Raw genomic sequence first — 19,254 nt, 5'->3', positions numbered from 1 at the left:
ACTCTACCCAGGGGGACAGCTTGAGGCTCTGTCTCAAAAAAAAAAAAAAAAAAAATAGCTATTTTATTATTGCTGCACCTCTATTAACAAATGAAATTTGCTATGTTGACAACTCAAGAATAAAGTTTATAGCCAGTAGATGCACTGAAACTTTGGTAAATGCATCAAAGATGGAATCACAAATATCCAAAATTGTTCTTCTCTTGTAGATGTTAAACTATATCAGAATATGGAACTACTAAAGATGGTGTCCAGCTAAAAATGCACTGGTATACTCTACCTATTTCTGGAGAAGAGTTTTTAAATACCACATCTCCTCCCTTGAAAAGCATTGAGATTTTCAGCTCACTTATCCATAAATAGGCACCCGAAATGGGCCTCTGAGATTGTTCTCAATGTTTTAGTAAGAATAGCCCAGGATCACCTTTAAGTTAGAGAAGTTGTAGTAGAATTATCTACTTATCTGGGCTTTGGCTATTAAGATCCAAGACATAGTTGCTTATCACATATTGTACCCTTACAATGCTTACCAATCTCTGTGCTGGGTATAGAAGTTAGATGTAGTCCTTCCATAGTTCCTAGAGGGGAAGACTGAAGTAGCACTGAAAAGGGGATATATCAACCAACCTGGGAAAGGACTTCTAGAAGAGTTGATAACTGGAAGGGGAGAAGAGGGATGCCATAGTAGAAAAGCATTCCTAGCAGAGGCAGCACTGTGTGCAAAGGCGTGGAAGGAGTAGTTTTGTATGGTGGAAGTGGAGGACTTGAGGGGCAGAGAGAGGAGCAGGATCATCAATGGCATGCTAGTTCTCATTTTTATCCAAATGAGAACTTTGGATAAAAAGTTAAGAACTTTAAGCAGACGTTGTGACATAATCAGACAAATGTTAAAAAATACAGCTGTGTGGAAAATGAGAAAACTTTCCTCTTGAAAGTATGATAAAGACCTCAGTATGCCCAAAGTTAAACCCTTTCCCTCCACACTTGCTCCTCCTTTTTTTTTTTTTTTTGCCATTTTATTAATTGCAGTTGCTCAGACTGCTCATGCCAAAATTCTGGGAGTCGTCATTGGCTCCTCTGTCATGTTTCACATTAATAAAGCCCTTATTTCTCAAAATATACATGGGTGGGGTCTCCAAGATCACTCCTAGGTTCAGGGATTTGCCAGGAGGACTCGTAGCGAAGAGTTATTACAGTAAGAAAGTCAGCAAAGGGAAGAAGCACATGAGATAAAACTAGGCATGAGCTTCCAAGAGTCCTTTCCCAGAGGAGTCACAAAGGACATGCATAATCCCTCCAGCAATTAGTTGTGACAACACATGTGAAATTTCCACTGGGAAAACTCATTATAGACTCAGTGCCCAGAGTTTAGGGGAGGCTGGTCTTGTTGCCATCCTGTGGCTTACATATACCAAGTTCCATACACCTAGAAGGAAAGCATGTGTTCAGCATAAGCCACACACTATACAAACAGGTGGGGCACAGTGAGCCATTCTTAGCAGTTCTAGTAAAGGTAGGAACACTCCTAAAATCTGAGTTCCCAGATGCTAGCTGAGGGCCAACCTTGGTAGCAGGACTTTCTAAAGATAGTGGTTTCAGGCCTTTTCACTTTCCAAATTCCAGACACTTATCATCATCACTTGGTCACCATTTTCTCCTTACTAGCCTAAGTTAATTGCAACAGTCACTGTCCTATCCCACTCAACCTCCTCTATACTCTTCTCAGTGCAGCAGCTGTAGTGACCCTGGATCACTTTACTTGGAATTCAGGAGTGGCTTCCCATTGTTGTAATTGGAATAACAGCTTTGGATAGGATAGGATAGGAAGAATGGATCTATTAAGAGGAGTCTATGCCAGGGTTTCTAGGCTCTGCATATTCCCCTTTACTGCTGTCCACATCTGTTTCTGTGTTATTTGCTAATTCTGTTCTATCTACCTGGCCTTCGGGCTGTTTCTCAGTTTCTCAGTAGGCAAGCATATATGCCTCTGCTTTAATATTTGCTATGCCTTCTTAGTTTTGTATTTGTTATTTTATTTCCTAGAGATTTATTTCTCACTAGATTGTAAACAGTGTGAGAGGGCAGGGATGTTTGTAGTCTCCCTAGTAGACTAATGTCTGACATGTGAGGTGCTCAGTAGATATTGAATGAATGAATAGGGAAGGAACTGAACAAAGATGCAGTGGCAGTTGGGATAAGAGAAAATAGGGTAGGTGGGGGATATTAAGGAGCCAAGTTGGCTGACACCAGTGACAGGTGAGTTGAATGGAAGCAGTGGGAAAAGATGTCTGTGCCGTTCACCCAGTGATAGAGGAGAGAGTAGCTGTGTCAGGAATGTTCAGATAAATTTGGTTTGAGGCATTGGAGCTACAGAGCTAGAAGACTAATAAGTTGTTTCTTTTTTTTTGAGACAGAGCCTCAAGCTGTCGCCCTGGGTAGAGTGCCATGGCATCACAGCTCACAGGACCCTCCAACTCCTGGGTTCAAGTGAGTCTCCTGCCTCAGCCTTCCAAGTAGCTGGGACCACAGGCACCTGCCACAAAGCCCGGCTATTTTTTGGTTGCAGCCGTTGTTGTTAGGTGGGCCTGGGCTGGATTCAAACCCACCACCTTAGGTGTACGTGGCTGGCGCCTTAGCCACTTGAGCCACAGGCGCTGAGCCTAATAAGTTGTTTCTTACAGACCATGGAGGAGGACTTGGAAGTCACAGAGAAAGGAAAATTGGGGGCTTGCCGCCTATAGCTCAACCAGCTAAGGCGCCAGCCACGTACACCTAAGGTGGCGGGTTCAAATCCCCAGCCCGGACCCGCCAAACAACAATGATGGCTGCAACCAAAAAATAGCTGGGCGTTGTGGCGGGCCCCTGTGGTCCCAGCTACTTAGGAGGCAGAGGCAGGAGACTTGCTTGAGCCCAGGAGTTGGAGGTTGCTGTGAGCTGTAATGCCACGGCACTCTGCCCAGGGGGACAGCTTGAGGCTCTGTCTCAAAAAAAAAAAAAAAAAGAAAATTGGGAGGCAGATAGGAAGAATGAATCTATTAAGAGGAGTTCAGTATGCCACCACAAGTAGAGGTCACAACAGGTGTCTTCAGTAGAGGTGATGGAGAAAAGCAGAGCCAAAGACAAATAATAGTTTGGTTGTAATTAGGGAGTAGTCTAGGACAATTGGCCTAGAACTGCTATTTCTGATTTTACTTTCCATACCTACCACATCTTGAAAAGAGAGTAATATAACCAAATGAAATGAGCCTCACCTGAGGAGTGTGGCAGACTAGAGGGAAGGGGGTTGGAAAGTGGTAGCAGAGAGCTAGGACAGAAAAAAATAGGGCCTCTAGTTTCCAGGTCTGAGAGCTTCAGGGAAGCTCTGCCCCCAGCAGAGTTCAGTTTAGTAAGACAAGACATCAAGGGGGTAGTCAGAAGAGATTCAAGAGAAAGGCAGAACAAAGGCCCTCGAAGGCCCAAGTAGAGGGTATAGAGGAGGTAATTCTGGGGCAGATCTAAGTGGGGGCTTTGATCATGCTGAAGAATTGATCATGCTCAAGGTTATGGAACAATTTTAAAACACTTTAAGAAGTATAGAACCTTGGGGCTCAGCATTCATAGCACATGGTTATGGTGCCAGCCACATGCACTGAGGCTGGTGGGTTCGTACCCAGCCGAGGCCAGCTAAAACAACAATGACAACTACAACAACAAAAATAGCGGGGTGTTGTGGTGGGCGCATGTAGTCCCAGCTACTTGGTAGGCTGAGGCAAGAGAATTGCTTAAGCCCAAGAATTGCAGGTTGCTGTGAGCTGTGATGCCAAGGTACTCTACTGAGGCTGACATTGTAAGACTCTGTCTCAAAAAAAAAAAAAAAATGTAATATGGAACCTTGGGCACCAGGATGTGGAGAAGCTGCTGTTCACTTCTCCTGAGAAGCTTAAGCGTGTTTGGAGGAGGGATTCTTGGATGAAGTTACACATGGATGGATAGTGACCATGGAGGTTATCTGTCTTGGTATACTGGTTCCAGGACTAGTATTCAGAGGATCCTTACGTATAGTTGAAAACAGCAGTGGTCATCAGTGATAGCAGATTCATATCTTAAGCAGCTGTAGAGTGGTTTGAACCATTGCTTGTATTAAGTTTTGCATAATTATAGGCAACTCGTGGCAAAGCTGAAAGGTACAGTATATGTATTAGTATGTGCCTTCTGTCTATCTTGTCATATATATCTATATAAATATGTATGCATGTATATAATACATATTTCTGCATGTGTGTTACATATGTAATTAAAACTTACTTTTAGAATTTTTTGTTATTACCCAGACTCATAAGGTCATCTTTTTTCCTTCCACAGGACACCACGGCTGCACCTTATGCATTTCAAGATGATCCCTACCTTATTCCAGCGTCTTCTGTGGAATCTGTGAGTATTTTCATATAACTTTTCTGGTATTATTTTTTGTCTTGCTAGTTAGTATAAAAGAATACATACACAATATAGTTGTAAACACCTTTGAAAAGTTAAGAGTTAAGACACTGATAGATAAATTGATAGGCTTTGTGAATTCTTTACAACTTTTATCAAAAAGATCTACTGTTGGGCGCTGCCTGTGCTCAGCGAGTAGGGCGCTGGCCCCATATACTGAGGGTGGCGGGTTCAAACCCAGCCCTGGGCAAACTGCAACAACAAAAAAAATAGCCAGGCATTGTGGTAGGCACCTGTAGTCCCAGCTACTTGGGAGGCTGAGGCAAGAGAATCACCTAAGCCCAAGAACTGGAGGTTGCTGTGAGCTGTGACGTGATGGCACTCTACTGAGGGTGACAAAGTAGTAAGACTCTGTCTCTAAAAAAAAAAAAAGATCTACTGTTGTCTATGAGGAAGGAGAGGGGTTTTGATTTTTAATAAACTTATGGCTTTTTTTTTTATTGCATTGCTTCGTTTTAAGGGTTTTTTTTTTAAAAGAAATACATACTTAAAGCTGTATATAAAACATGACCTAAAACTATGTGACTTATTTCTTTTTTGGAGATGGATTCTTGCTCTGTTGCCTAGGCTAAAGGCTTCAGCATCATCATAGGTTACTGCAACTGCGAACTTCTGAACTAGTGTCATCCTCCTGCCTCAGCTTCTGGAGTAGCTGGGGCTACAAGTGCACATCATCATGCTTTCTCAATTTTTTCTTTCTTTCTTTCCTTTCTTTTCTTTTTTTGTTTTTTGGTAGAGACAGGGTCTTGCCCAGGGGTCCTTAAACTTTTTAAACAGGAGGCCAGTTCACTGCCCCTCAGTCCATTAGAGGGCTGAACTGCGGGCCCTGGGACGAATTGGCTACTAAGCAGGACAGGCAGCAGCTGCAAAAACACCCGGCAGGCCTCATGTGGCCCGTGGGCCGTAGTTTGAGAACGCCTGGTCTTGCCCTTGCTCAGACTCTTAGACTGATTTTAAACTCTTGACCTCAAGTGATCGTCCTGCCTCAGCCTCTCAAAGTGCTAGGATTACAGGTGTGAGCCACTGCACCTAGCATGTAATTTTACTTCTAATTGTGATTTTGTGTGTTGTTAGATTCTTTTCCTGAGGAGAGAATAATAATTTATGCTGAAAGTATAACCTTGATGTTCTTTGAATCTGTAGTACATGTAAATACCAGTTTGTATCTAAATCTTTTTGTTTTTATAGCGTTCGTTTTTACTGGCAAAGAAGTCTGGGGAGAATGCAGCAAAGTTTATTATTAATTCACATCCAAAATATTTTCAGAAGGACATAGCTGAACCACATATACCGGTAAGGAGAGGGAGTTGGATTTTTTTTTTTTTTTTAGCTTAATGTTATATAAATGTAAATTAAAGCAAGAGTTCATGGCTAATATTTAAGTATCCATTTGAATATCCTGAGTATTGGATAAAGTTTTTTGAAGTGTGAAGTTGCATTTGTTAAAAATACTAATCTTTTATGTATATTTGTCCTTCATCTTATTTTTTCCATTTACTTTCTGTGACATTGTTGGGGTGGCAGTCTGCCCTCAGTTCTTGGTGTAAAGAGGAAGAATGCTTTTGGGAGGGGAAAAATAGTAACTTCAGCTTGAGATTAGGAAACTTAGTTGGAAATAGGGATCTTCAGATATAGATTAAATATTTATGTTGGGTGCTTTTATATTCCTGTCAAGCTAGAAGATAGCTGTTTTAATAGTCTTCCTGTCTCAAAGATTGGGGAAGTTTTTTTGTTGTTTCTTAATTTTTCTGAGTTAGATTCCCTATAAAGATATCCATGTTAAAATTGTATTTGGTGCAAGAACGTGAAGTGGAACAATGATGTTTTATCTTGGTGTGTTAGTAATAAAAATATTGTCTTAGTCACCCCTTCACCTTTACCTGCTTGCCGTAGCTTAACCATCTGGTTTTCCTAGTGTTTAATGCCTGAGTGTTTTGAACCTCGAATCGAAGAAGTAAGTGAAGCTGCCCTAAAGGAACGAATCAAGCTCAAAAAAGTCAAAGCCTCCGTGGACATGTTTGATCAGCTTTTGCAAGCAGGTGACTGAGTTTGATTCAAGCCCCTCTAGGAACATGACCTTAAAGTGGGCCACAGTTACATGATCCAGAAAGTTTTGAGTAAAAGCTACAAGTACTGTTAACTCTAGAGCTTGATGGCTGTGTTCATACTTTCAGTAGTTGAATAAGTAATAGTTCATGTTCTACTTTAGCTTCGTTTTAAAATTATAGATGAAATAGAATTGCACTTTTTTTTTTGAGGCAGTCTCACTCTTGCTCTGGGTAGAGTGCTGTGGCATCACAGCTCACAGCAGCCTCCATGCCTCAGCCTCCCAAATAGTTGGGACTATAGGCGCCCACCACAAAGCCTGGCTATTTTTTTATTTGTTGTTGCAGTTGCCATTTTATTTTAACTGGCCCTGGGCAGTTCAGGCACACCAGCCTCCGTGTATGTGGCTGGTGCCCTAACTAGTGAGCACAGGTGCTGAGCCAGAATTGCATCTTTGTTTATTGAGATATCCTGATACAGCTATTAGCTGATAGATTATATAGCTGTTCTTCCTTACCTTACCCATTTAATATTAGATGTGTACATACTGTATTCAAATAGACAAGAAAGAAATACTTAAAAAGGAAAAAGTGCTAAGTGGGGATTAGGGGCTTTGCTCCTAATTGTTCTGTAGCTCTAAAATCATGTGGCTCTCTGAATTAGAGGTAATGGACCTTCAGGTGTACACATCTACACAGCACAGCTGATAAGCTGTCACAAGAATGTACATACAATAACATCAAAGGCAGCTGGCATTATTTGTATTTTGGGGAATCCAGAGTGCTGTTTGGTACTAAAACTGCTAAACACGGAAGAGATGGAAATTAGACTGAATTACTCAGTATGTACTTGAACACAGGAAACACTTGCAGAAAGCTATGTTTGAGAATTTCTGTGTGGAGCCTTAGTAATTAATCAGTTGTATAACTGGATGAGGTAGCTGTCCTCTCTGCTTCTTGAACATGGTCAGCATCTGGTATGAGTCTGCATTAAAATTCTCATTGTCAAAGCTTGTCTTTTTCTAGTTTTAGCCACTCTGTTGTGTAGGTATGTGCATTCAGTAAAGGCAGATGTCGAAACCATAGCTCAGTAATAGTGAGCTAACAAACCAGAGAAGGGATCATAGAATTTCATCGTTAAGCCCCTAGTAAGTGCCAAACACTCTGCTAAGGTATTTCACATACTCATTTTAATTGTATGCTTTCTAAGTTGATGTTTTATAGTAATCTTATAAAGGAAACATAGGTAATTTCTCACATCTCTGACAGAGTATCACCCCAGTGAGTTACACTCTATAACCTGTACCCTCTTAGACTACTTTCCCTCTGTTTTTAAATTTTCTAATGGGCTTTATTATTTATCAGTGTGCTTTGATTAGAAAGATGTAGTTTTTCTCTTTTAAATAGTACCATCTCATACTTTTCTCCATCTTGTGCCTTTTTTTTCCTTTTTAATGAGTGTCAAGAATGGGAACATAGTATTTTGACAAAACAGTCTTTAAAAGGCAACTATAGTTGGGCAATTATGCTTATATTTTAGGCAAGATTTTAGCGAAGGTCTCAGTCTAAATGGAATAATTCTACATATGTTTGTCCAAATGGACTTGGACCGATGGAACTGAGTGGGGATATTTTGCCGAGTGTTCAGTTTGAAGGTGATAATTAAAACCATGAGATAGTTTCCCCAAGGATATAAGTACATAAAGTAAGTGTGCACAGGGTCAAACTTCATCTTGTATTTTAATCTTTCATGTTAAACTGCACAGTTGGTAGGGATTGTGTTCATTACTCTGTGTTTAAGTTGATGTTGACTACATGCTCATTAGTTGATAAAGTGCTAGATGACGATTAAGTGTGTAACCAGCTAAGCCATAGCTAATAGAAAAATTAAAAAATTTTAATCTTTCAGGCTTTACTTTCTTAGTGTTTAAAGGTATCTTTTCCCTTTTTTTTTACTTACAGGAACCACTGTGTCTCTTGAAACGACAAATAATCTCTTGGATTTACTTTGTTACTATGGTGACCAAGAGCCCTCCACTGATTATTCTTTTCAGCAAACTGAACAGTCAGAGGAATTGGTAATTACTTTTGGCATTAATTTTGTTTTTTAAGTTTCTTTTAAAAGTAATACTTTGTGAAAATGAGACAGGTTCTTATGCCACGTGTCAGGGTAATGGTAAAGAGATTTGTACTGAGATGTGTTATGATAGCCATAATAAAAAGTTGGTGCAGGAAGGATAGAAAGATTGTTAATAATTGAATTAACTCTGGTTCCTCTCTTAAAAATATTCTGTTGTAGCAGCCCGTATAGCCTATGGCTAGGAGGAGTGAGAGTTATAAGAAATACCTGTAATGGAACACCTTGGTGAAAAGGGCATGGAGAGAGATTTAGTTCTAACTAATATGAGAGAGCTCGCGAGATGAGAGCATTGGTGAATTGGTAGTCTCTACCTCTGTGGTGTTGAGAGGCACGAGATCAGCCTTATATTAGGCTGGAGGAGCAGGCAGTCAAAAAACATGTGCATTCTATCATGGACATGCTTACTCTGACTCTGTCTCCTCTCCTGCCTGCAGAACGCCAGCACAGCGACTCTCTGCTGAAGATTACCAAGCTCTGCTAAAGACTAAGATCTGTCTGTTCAAAGAAGACTGCTTTACTCTCTCTAAGACACACTCTCTCTTTCTCTCTCCAGCTAAAGTAGATAGCCCTCAAGCACCTAAGAGAAACTGTTCCTGAGCAAGGTAGCTTAGCGGTCTGCGTCCGGAACCTACCTAAGCTAGGCCCGAGACCTGGCCAGTCCCGGGCCCTGACAAGTGGTGTCAGAAGCAGATCCTGACATTGTGTCCTTGCCTATCTTCTTTTCAGGCAGTGCTTTGATCAAAAATGTTTGAGGGAAAGACTCCATTGCCTAGGCCCCATCAAAAATGCATTCATACATGGGCAGAGAGGAGGTAGTATGCTAGGCTGGGGGATACACAAAAAGTGTTGTGCCAGAAGCCACCTGTAGGTTGAGTTGTATCCTGTCTCTTACTTCTAGAGGTAAGGTTCCAAGCAATCCTTTGCATCAGGTGAACAGATACGGACTTTTTCTTTTCTTTTCTTTTTTTTTTTTTTTGAGACAGAGTCTCACTATGTCACCCTCTGTAGAGTGCTATGGGGTCACAGCTTATAGCAACTTCCCACTCTTGGGCTTAAGTGATCCTATTGCCTCAGCCTCCCAAGTAGCTGGGACTACAGGCCCTGACCAGACCAGGTTCAGACCTGCCAGCCCCACTGTGTGTGGCTGGTCCCCTAACCACTGACTGATGGGTGCCTAGCCATGGACTTTTTCATAAGGGATATTTATGCCTTAATTGCCAAAATGTTGTAAATAATCTAGATGTTCAATAGTAGAAGATGCAATTGTGGTTAAAGGGTGCCTTGTAGCTATTGAGAACACTAATGTAGATCTGTTTGGGTGTGGAAAGATCATACGAATGGAGAAAAGGCTATGTAGTAATAAATACATACTGTATTTGCACAAAAATTGTTTTTCATATGTATAAAGAACATTTAAAGGTATTTCTGGAGAAATATAAGCAGTTTGTAAATGGTAGTAGCTGAGTGATGAGATTATTATGAGTGTTTTTCATTATATCTTTTCTAATTTTTCCCCACTGAATGTGGATTTTTTTAATAAACAGAGACTCTTAAGTCTTTTGAAGTACATAGGCTGAGGGTTGTAGTCACACCATGCTTTCCAGAGCATCATCTAAAGCCTAGGTGACCTTTTGCCTCTCCAGTCCTAGTTGTTGAGGCAGCAGGCTGCAGAGCCAGCACCTCCCTCTGCAGTGCCAGCCAAGTCTGTCTCACTCAACAGCAGCTTGATTATAAATAAAGGATGAGACTTAGTCTTTAAAACATCTTCGCTCTGATTAGTGTTGGACATTATATGTTGCCTTCTCTTCCTTTCACTCTAATAACGAACAATATTTCTGTGGGAATAAGGCCAGACAGAGGAAGGCTCTGAGGAAGCAGGCTCTGTGGTGTTTGGTTTTCCAGTTTCTATGGGCCAGGTCTTACAAGGCACTGGCTTCTTATTTCTAGGCCATCACTTGTTGCTTTAAGGGCCATGATTGCTTTTCACCTGTGAATTCACCAATTTATACTTAAAAAATTAAATATATAGGTGTAAGTATTTCCTGGGCTGCTGCTTTGCTTTTTGCTGGATTTATATTTTCTTTATTTTTCTGCATTCCCTTTACCATTCTGATTTTTAGTATCCTGACTGGGAGAATACATTCCATTGTGTTAACTTTTATTTCTCCTAATGATAATTCATTCCAGGAAGAGGAAAGTAACAAGAAATTTAGGAGGAAAGCTGGTCATCAGATTGGAGCTACATGGAGGTATATTATAAATAATTAGAACCCTGTATTACAGTTTCTTATGGTGCATGTAATATGCTCCATCATTCTGGGAAGAAGATGTAGTCCTGTAATCTACAATTATTTGTTTTTATTGTGCAATATAAATTTTATGGTGTATATTCATAGGCATTTAGACCTTTATTTTATAAGGTCTTAACTCCAGCTGCTGCACGAGAATCTATTTAGAGGTTGATGCTTCATTTTCTTTTTTCTTAGTTAACTCAGCATAACCTTGACACGGTGTATATAGTTGCTTTGGTAGTTTCATCAGCAGTGCTGCCTTGGAATATATACCTCTAATTCTGAAATGTTTGTTAAATATACACTAGGATGTACTTTAAAAATGTAGTAGGCTGTACTACTAAATTAAGACTACTGACCAGCAGGCAGAAATATTGAGCAGTTCTTAACAAAAGGTGAGTAACACTTAACTACATTGAGGAATTTAAATTATCTGAGCATCTAAATGAATGATGTTTCATATGAGTATCTAGGGAAGGAAAGCTATCATTAATACCTGAAATTGTTTTGGAAGTGATAAATTTAATAGAATCAAAGATTAAATATCTTGAGATAGATTTTAATAATTTTCTATATTATTTAAGAGCATGGCCTGTTCAAATCCTGATTCTGTCTGATTTCTGCAACATATTATTAAGGGGAGAGTCCAGGTTATAGGATAGTTTGCATAACATGGCACCATTTATTTCTCTTTAGGAAAAGGAGAAGAGGTAATGTACATATTAGAATTAGAAACCAGTTGGTAGTTGCCCCTGAGGGGTTGCATCTGAGGATTTAAGAAGGGCAAGGAAACTCCACTAAACTGTGTTAGGGTTTTTTGTTTTGTTTTGTTTTTTGTTTTTGAGACAGGGTCTCACTTTGTTCCCTAGACTAAAATTTAGTGGCATCATCATAACTCATTGCAACCTCTAATTCCTGAGCTCAAGTAATCCTCCTTCCTCAGCCTCGAGGGCTGGAGCTACTGGCATGTGCCATCATACCAGATCATTTTAATTTTTAGTAAAACAAGGTCTTGCTGTTCCATAGGCCGGTCTTGAAATACTGTGGGTATTTATTACTTGTTCATAAACATTTCCTTTTCAATTCTGATTCTGTCACATAATTGCAAATCCTGGTGTTTGGGCCTTGATATTTTTTCCCATTTTTAAAAATAATGACATTGCCCTTTTCTGGATAGTAAGAATTTGAGTAGTATGTATAAAATGTTTCACATGTTTTCTTGAACATTATAAACTGTTAGTAAATGGTGGTAGCTATTACTGGTCTTTCCTGTTTATTCTCGTGTCTAGCGCAAAAAACAATGCTGAGAGAATCTTTACTCTGATGCCAGAGAAAAATTCACATTCCTACTGCACAGTGATCCGAGGGATGGTGAAGGTACCTTTGTTTTATTTATTTTTATCTTTAATTTCCTTTAAGTCAAGGTTTTTCAACCTCAGAACTGCTAACATTTTGGGTCAGATTGTTAGAGGGAGTAGTCCTTGGCATTTATGATGTTTAGTAGCTCCCTGACCTCTACTCACTAGAAATGAGTAGTAAAATGTGTTTAGGCATTGTCCACTGTCCCTGGGTAGAAAATCATTGCACTAGAATATAGGCTTCATGAGAAAAGGGCCCGATCTGTTTTGTTTATCGTTCTTTCCTCAAACTTAAAATAGAATCTGTGCAAATACTTAAATGAATGAATTTGATGGTGCTTAATTTTTCCTTTTCCAGCATCGAGCTTATGAGCCAGCATTAAACTTGTACACTGAATTATTAAACAACAGAATCCATGGTAAGTATGTTTTGGGAATTCCCTTCCATCCTTCTCTCCTTTCTTCCCCTTAAGAATCTGTGAAATCTTTGGATCTTTCAGTGACTGAGTTTTTGCCTCAGTCATTGACCTGCATTTTGTCTCTTCTTCTGACATCAGTGATTGAAGCAGGAGGAGAGATTCAGAGATGAGACTTTTTCAGTTACTTGTTTTTGTGTTTTTGTTTGTTTTGAGACAGAATCTTACCCTGTGCCGTGGGTACGCCATGATGCTTGGCTAGTTTTTTTATTTTTAGTAAAGATGGGGTCTCAGCTCGGCACCTGTGGCTCAAGAGGCTAAGGCGCCAGCCACATACACCTAAGGTGGCGGGTTCAAATCTAGCCCGGACCCACCAAACAGCAATAATGGCTGCAACCAAAAAATAGCTGGGTGTTGTGGCGGGTGCCTGTGGTCCCAGCTACTTGGGAGGCGGAGGCAGGAGGCTTGCTTGAGCCCAGGAGTTGGAGGTTGCTGTGAGCAGTGAAGCCATAGCACTCTACCCAGGGGATAGCTTGAGGCTTTGTCTCAAAAAAAAAAAAAAAGATGGGGTCTCACTCTTGCTCAGGCTGGTCTTGAACTGCTGAGCTCAAGCAGTCTACCTACATTTTTCAATTTTGTGGAATTTGGGGATTAGTCAAGAGACATATAAGAATGACCACTTTGTTTTAAACTCAGCCATTTAGGGGTTAGTTTTTGTTTTGTTGAGACAAAGTCTCACTATGTCGTCCTCAGTAGAGTGCTCTGGCATTACAGCTCATAGCAACCTCAAATTCTTGGACTTAAGTGATTCTCTTGCCACTATAGGCACCCACCCCAAAACCTGGCTACTTTTTTTTTTTTTTTTTAGCAGTTTTTAGCCCAGGCCAGGTTTGAACCTGCCACCTCCGGTATATGGGGTCTGCACCCTACTCCTTGAACCACAGGCGCTGCCTCCGGCTACTTTTTGGTTGCAGTTTGTCATTGTGGTTTAGCAGGCCTGGGCAGGGTTCAAACCCGCCAGCCTGGGTGTATATGGCCGGCGCCCTGCCCACTGAGCCACCCAGGGGTTACTTTTTGATCTCAAATTTTGTTATTTTACTCTTTTGCAGCTGATGTATTCACATTCAATGCATTGATTGAAGCAACGATATTAGGGCTGGATGTGGATTTTGAGGAAAAATGGAATAAAACACTGGTAAGGAGAAACTCTCAGTTTATCTTTTAATGGATCTTAAATAATCCTTTACTAGAAATAGAAAGGGAGGGAGGCAGCATTTCTTGAGCACCTATATGACAGTCGTTGTGGAGCAGTTACCTGTTAACCACCATTCTGGTAGCCCTGTAACCTAAGTAGCAGTGTTATACTGAGAAGAAAGTTATTTGACTCAGAGCACATAGCTAGAATTCTGGAAGACCTGGGTAGCTTTATTCATGTATTTATCATAATAATTTTTCTGTTACAAATGTAACACGTTACAAATGTAGTTTATTGTAAAGTTCTTATCAGGAAGGTCAAGGAAGTGAAATCACTGGATGGATTCTTGTCTAGTATCTTAGGAATAGGAACATGTTTTATATCATTGTTATATCATTATTTTGTTTGAGTCTTTTTTTTGGAAAACTTCCAGAGGTAGAGGACTAAAGATAGTGGACACCTTCATCAAATATGATGGATGATTAAATTAGAGGCTTCTCTAAAAGGCAGAATCACTGGTCCTACTAATAAGCAATTCTTAAAATAGGGATATAGTTACTAACCTGCTTTATACATAGGCTAAATTCATTTTGTATGAAATAAATATTGTTGACCAAATTGTCTTTCCAGACATAAAAACATACTGCTTGCTCTTGATTCATCTAGGAGCTACTGAAACAAATGGTTGCACAGAAGGTGAAACCAAATCTACAAACTTTTAATACCATTTTGAAATGTCTCCGAAGATTTCACGTATTTGCAAAATTTCCAGCCTTAAAGACCTTACGAGAAATGAAAGCCATTGGAATAGGTGAGAATGCATGTTTTAGAGTCCTCGCTGAAGATACTCTACTAACCAGAGGTTTTAGGTCCATAGGTCCACATAAGCAAATAAGACATGTAAATGCTTTTACTGTTTACATAATAGGTTAGGGATTTTCTTTCCACATTTGACACACTTAACTAAATGAACTTACTGTGGAAGTGCCTTCATCATCTTCATATTCTTTATTTACAGCAAATTATGGTGCTCTTTTAGTAACTTTTGATTATGAGAGCTGATTGCTTTGACATAACTAGTTTTAAATTCCTTGACATTTTATCTAACATAATCAGGTATTTGAACCCATGTGTATGCTTTTACATGTTACATATTTTTAATCTAACCATGAGGAAGACCTCATCTCCACAAGAAATAGAAAAATTAGGGCTGAGTATGGTGGCTCATGCCTGTAATCCTAGCACTCTGGGAGTTCGAGGCATATGGATTGCTTGAGCTCACAGGTTCGAGACCAGCCTGAGCAAGAGCAAGACCCCCGTCTCTAAAAATAGCTGGGTGTTGTGGTGGGTACCTATAGTCTCACTACTTGGGGGTTTGAGGCAAGAGAATCGCCTAAGCCCAAGAGTTTGAGGTTGCTGTGAGCTGCAATGCCACAACACTCTACCAAGGGCAATAAAGTGAGACTGTCTCAAAAAAAGAAAGAAAAGAAAAGAGAAGAATTAGCCGGCCATAGTGGTGTGTGCTTGTTATCCCAGCTATTTTGGAGTCTGAGGCAGGAGGATCACTCGAGTTTGATGTTGGTGAGCTAGGATGACACCACTGCACTCCTGCCCTGGCAAACAGGGCAACCATGTCTTACAAAAGAAAAAGTGAACTATTGTATATTTTTCTTCCTTAAAATAGTTTATTTCAGATTAATATGAGGGTAGTATATTTTTCATTAATTATTTATTGAAGTTCACTTTGGAAATCAGTTTACTTCAATATACTGTTCTCGATGAAGAATCCTACGGGTAATAGGTATTTGGACTTTTCTGAAAGTGAGAAAATCTTATGATAATTTTTCACCTTTACATTAATTAAATGAACTAGAAAATATCTTTGTTCAAACAAATAGAAATTCATCTTTTACTTAAATATTAACATTAATAGGTTTTAAATTCAATGTGCCTCACTCTCTTTTTACTTTATTTCTTATTTTTTTCATATACCTGATAATTTGAGAACCCTCGCTTGCAACATATCACCATATTATTCAGCTGTTTTATCAACGTGGTATGTATGGCCATAAAATTGTATTAATTTATGCAGAAGATTGACTGCTTCTTTGAATTTATGTGATTAATTATTGTAAGTTATATTGTTGGCATATGAATTAAGAGAATTCATAAATTAATGTGTGCAGCCTGAGCAGAAAGCTATACTTGAGAGTAATAATCTTGTTTCTGATGTAAAACTTGAGCTAGATGGGAGAGGGCTATAAAATGTACTGGCAATTTTGGTATCCAAATAAAATTAGAAGGTATTTTAGTCCGAAGTTTTTTTTGTTCTTCAGAGCTGTGCTGTTTAATGCATAGCTATTAGCCCAGACGTGCGATAGAATGAGACCCTAACTCTAATAAAAAAATGAAATAGGCTTGGCTCCTGTAGCACAGTGGTTATGGTGCCAGCCACATACACCCAGGCCGGTGGGTTCAAACCCAGCCTGGGCCAGCTAAATAACAATGATAACTGCAACAAAAAAAATAGTTGGGTGTTGTAGCGGGTGCCTGTAGTCCCAGCTACTTGAGAGGCTTGAGGCAAGAAAATCGCTTAAGTCTAAGAGTTTAAGGTTGCTGTAAGCTGTGACGACATGGCACTCTGCCGAGGGCTACATAATAAGACTCTATCTCAAAAAGAAAAAAGAGGGGAAGTAAAATAAACTTTTTTTTTTTTTTTTGCCATGGTGCTTAGTACCCACATATGGCTTAGCGGCTATCATATTCAGTGATGCAGATAAACGTAGTGTATAGAACATTTCCATCTTTTCAGGAAGTTAGTGGGACGGTACTACTACAGAGGAAAGTTAAAGTAATTGTGAAGCCTTTTGGAAAGTCCTTGAGGCTCCATTTGCCACCCACTTTTATGTCAGTTCCAGATGGTACTTTGCTTTGTTGAATGGACTTTGGAATGAAGCGAATAAGAGCTGAAATTTCAGCTCTGCCATCTATTTATTGTCTGTGTCAAAGAAACTGGATACCTACCTGAGTAATTGCATCAGGATGTGGTGGTGGTGATTAGTCTTACCCATTTGCTCCCAGCCTAAGAAAGTACCCTTTGGTTCAGAAATGATAATTTTCTTCATTCCTTCCTGTGTAAACTGTAAGAACTATAGGTACAAACTTGATTCTCTCTGTTTGAAGGGCTAATTTGGCAAAATCCATACTCTCCCCTATATAAACAAGGAGGGTTTTTTGTTTTGTTTTATGTTGTGACAGAGTCTCACTTTGTTGCCCTCGGTTGAGTGCCATTACGTCACAGCAGCCTCTAACTCTTGGGTTCAAGTGATTCTCTTGCCTCAGCCTCCCAAGTAGCTGGGACCACAGGTGCCCACCACAATGGCCGGACTGTTTTTAGAGATGGGGTCTTGCTCTTGCTCAGGCTGGTCTCAAACCTCTGAACTAAGGCAATACACCCTCCTAGGTCTCCAGATTGTTGGGATTACAGGCATTAGTCACCACATCTGGCCCTATAAGCAAGGGGGTTTTTTGTTGTTGTTTTATTGTGTTTTGTTTTAGGGAAAAAGCTAAACGGGTAGAGATAGTTTCCATGATAACTATATCCTTTGAAACTTTATTCAACTTTGATGAGATTGTGGTGAAACTAGTATAGCTGATCCCTTTCCTCATATCACTTTGGTTCAGTGCTAACCAAAGTCAGAGGTACTTTTGTTTTTTAAGTGATTGTCATGACCACATAGACTGGGAGGAATGTGGATTTGTCTTATGTATATAAATTGGATGTCTGCAATAATAATAATCTAGGAATTTACCCAAAGGGGATAACTTAAAATAGCAAAGAAATAATACATAAGAAGTAGAATATTATATAATAAAAATCATTAGGAACGTTACCGGATGGAAGCATGCTTCATGAAATTGTAAAAATATATCTGTACAGTCATTGTAACTATGTTATTGCTTACATGTACAAAAGGTGGGGAAGAGAGTGTAGATAAATATTTGACTAGGAATAATATTTTCTGACCTATTAGTACTCAGCTTACATAAATTTTAAGAATTGCTCCCATCAATTCTCTAGTTTCCTTTTTATTGGCCTTCTCATTCTGACTATATGTTAAGGGGAACACAAGGGATTATTAGCAAAAAACAAGTTTTTTCGCAAGAATGCTGCTTTGGAGGGGGTATGTGTGGGTGTGTGCCTCCCACTCCAGTGAGAATCATGCTTCTTGCGCATAGAGACTAAGAAGGAAGGGAAAACTCTCAGACTGGGCTTTTTCCCTAGATGCAGGGCTTCCTTTAGCAACAAGCATTGTCCCCCTTCCTAGCTCCATGCCAGGCTTTAGGCTGGAGATGTAGGAAGGAGAAATGTGTGCATTTGTACTGAGTGCTAGGAGTTTCATGATAGTATGAGAAGTGGATTTATGATAAAACACATTTACTTTCTTGTTCTATAGAAAACATTTCAAAAGGATCATCCCTAATCATCTATGATATAATGAGTGAATTAATGGGAAAAAAATTTTCTCCAAGGGATCTGGATGATGGTATGTTCAAAAATTGTTATGTTTTCCTCCTGTAAAGGCAGGGCTGGTTTTCCTGAGTGCCAGTTATTAGAGGCCTTGTGATGAGGACAGGGTTTCCTTTTACCTTAGTAGTATTTGGGTGATCATGAGAAAGCGAAAATGTTGGGTACACTCACGTATACTGTCTGTCTTGAGTGTTTATTCCCTTAGCTTGAACCAACACCTAGCAGTATTGTTGGTGGGATTTTTATTAATGTTATAGACCTGAAAATACATTTTATTTGTAATAATCAAAGGTTTTGTGAACTTTGATTTCAGGTATGTTTTTTCAGTCAGCTATGAGAGTTGTAAGTACTATTTCTTGCTTAACTTCATTTTCCTTTTTAGGTTACTATTCATTTTGTAAATTCATCTGTAATTGGAAAGTTCTCCCTGATTCTTTTACTTCTTAGTTCTGTTCATATCTTTGCTTTCATTTTTCTTCTTTCCCTAAAATCTATGCTTTTTGATTATATAACATTTCTACCATGTTTATTGTATATGCTGACTTTTCATGCCTCTGTTCCAGTAAACTTTTAGTATATTTCATAATAGAAACTTTTAAAATTGATAATGGTTTTTATTTCAGTTTTTTGTTTCATCATGGGAAAAATTTCAGGCAATTTTAAGATGAATAAAGTGCATCTTATTCTGTAAGGGTAATTACTTTATTGTTAATTACGTATCCTCCCAGGTTTTCTTCTCTAAGTTCTTAAATTTATGTATACCCAGACACATTTGCATGATGTTTTGTTAACAGCAACCACTATT

The 19,254-nt window shown here is 39.3% G+C and overlaps 1 protein-coding gene across 3 annotated transcripts in view; it reads left to right on the top strand.

The window, feature by feature from the left end:
* Positions 1–19,254, top strand: part of PTCD3 (pentatricopeptide repeat domain 3) — a 32,261-nt gene that overhangs the window by 5,973 nt on the left and 7,034 nt on the right. For all 3 annotated transcript variants that reach the window (XM_012810995.2, XM_023518781.1, XM_023518782.1), the window contains 12 exons: positions 4,342–4,410; positions 5,662–5,766; positions 6,389–6,512; positions 8,481–8,596; positions 10,846–10,907; positions 12,239–12,326; positions 12,666–12,726; positions 13,833–13,918; positions 14,585–14,729; positions 15,924–15,974; positions 18,376–18,465; positions 18,763–18,791. In XM_012810995.2, coding sequence (XP_012666449.1) covers positions 4,342–4,410; positions 5,662–5,766; positions 6,389–6,512; positions 8,481–8,596; positions 10,846–10,907; positions 12,239–12,326; positions 12,666–12,726; positions 13,833–13,918; positions 14,585–14,729; positions 15,924–15,974; positions 18,376–18,465; positions 18,763–18,791 — 1,026 coding nt within the window. The remainder of the gene's footprint in view (positions 1–4,341; positions 4,411–5,661; positions 5,767–6,388; positions 6,513–8,480; positions 8,597–10,845; positions 10,908–12,238; positions 12,327–12,665; positions 12,727–13,832; positions 13,919–14,584; positions 14,730–15,923; positions 15,975–18,375; positions 18,466–18,762; positions 18,792–19,254) is intronic.

The sequence above is a fragment of the Otolemur garnettii genome, unplaced genomic scaffold (genome assembly GCF_000181295.1).
Source record: "Otolemur garnettii isolate 467f Iridium unplaced genomic scaffold, OtoGar3 scaffold00147, whole genome shotgun sequence".
In the NCBI taxonomy this organism is placed as follows: Eukaryota; Metazoa; Chordata; class Mammalia; order Primates; family Galagidae; genus Otolemur; species Otolemur garnettii.
Note: the sequence above shows the minus strand (reverse complement) of the source record. Positions and strands in the feature narration are given on the sequence as shown.